Source organism: Seriola dumerili, unplaced genomic scaffold (assembly GCF_002260705.1).
Source record: "Seriola dumerili isolate Sdu_G_001 unplaced genomic scaffold, Sdu_1.0 BDQW01000166.1, whole genome shotgun sequence".
NCBI classification, from domain to species: domain Eukaryota; kingdom Metazoa; phylum Chordata; class Actinopteri; order Carangiformes; family Carangidae; genus Seriola; species Seriola dumerili.
Genome location: NW_019174421.1, coordinates 100,795 through 101,099, shown reverse-complemented (window position 1 = coordinate 101,099; position 305 = coordinate 100,795). Strand labels below are relative to the sequence as shown.

Genomic DNA, 305 nt, shown 5'->3' with positions numbered 1-305 from the left:
GTGTGTGTGTGTGTGTTGTGTGTGTTGTGTGTGTGTGTGTGTGCGTGACTCACCGAACACGTTGTCCGTGTCGTCCAGACCAGCAGACATGGCTCAGCAGTTACTGTTCAGACACAAAGACACAACGTTTGTAATCGTGCACCTGAACTCACCAGTCAGGGTACGGAGGCTCACAAGGGTCAAAATCACACAACAACCAGGCTGCGACTCTGTGATGCCGTTGTCCTGGAAACAACAACCAAAGATAAACTAAGAAATCTTTCTGTCCCTGCAGGTTCCCTGAACCCCACGGCTCCTCCCACTCC

At 51.5% G+C, this 305-nt stretch overlaps 1 protein-coding gene across 2 annotated transcripts in view; it reads right to left on the bottom strand.

Moving 5' to 3' along the window:
* Positions 1–305, bottom strand: part of samd14 (sterile alpha motif domain containing 14) — a 15,045-nt gene that overhangs the window by 9,586 nt on the left and 5,154 nt on the right. For both annotated transcript variants that reach the window (XM_022752133.1, XM_022752135.1), the window contains one exon: positions 54–103. In XM_022752133.1, coding sequence (XP_022607854.1) covers positions 54–90 — 37 coding nt within the window. In that variant the 5' untranslated portion in view covers positions 91–103. The remainder of the gene's footprint in view (positions 1–53; positions 104–305) is intronic.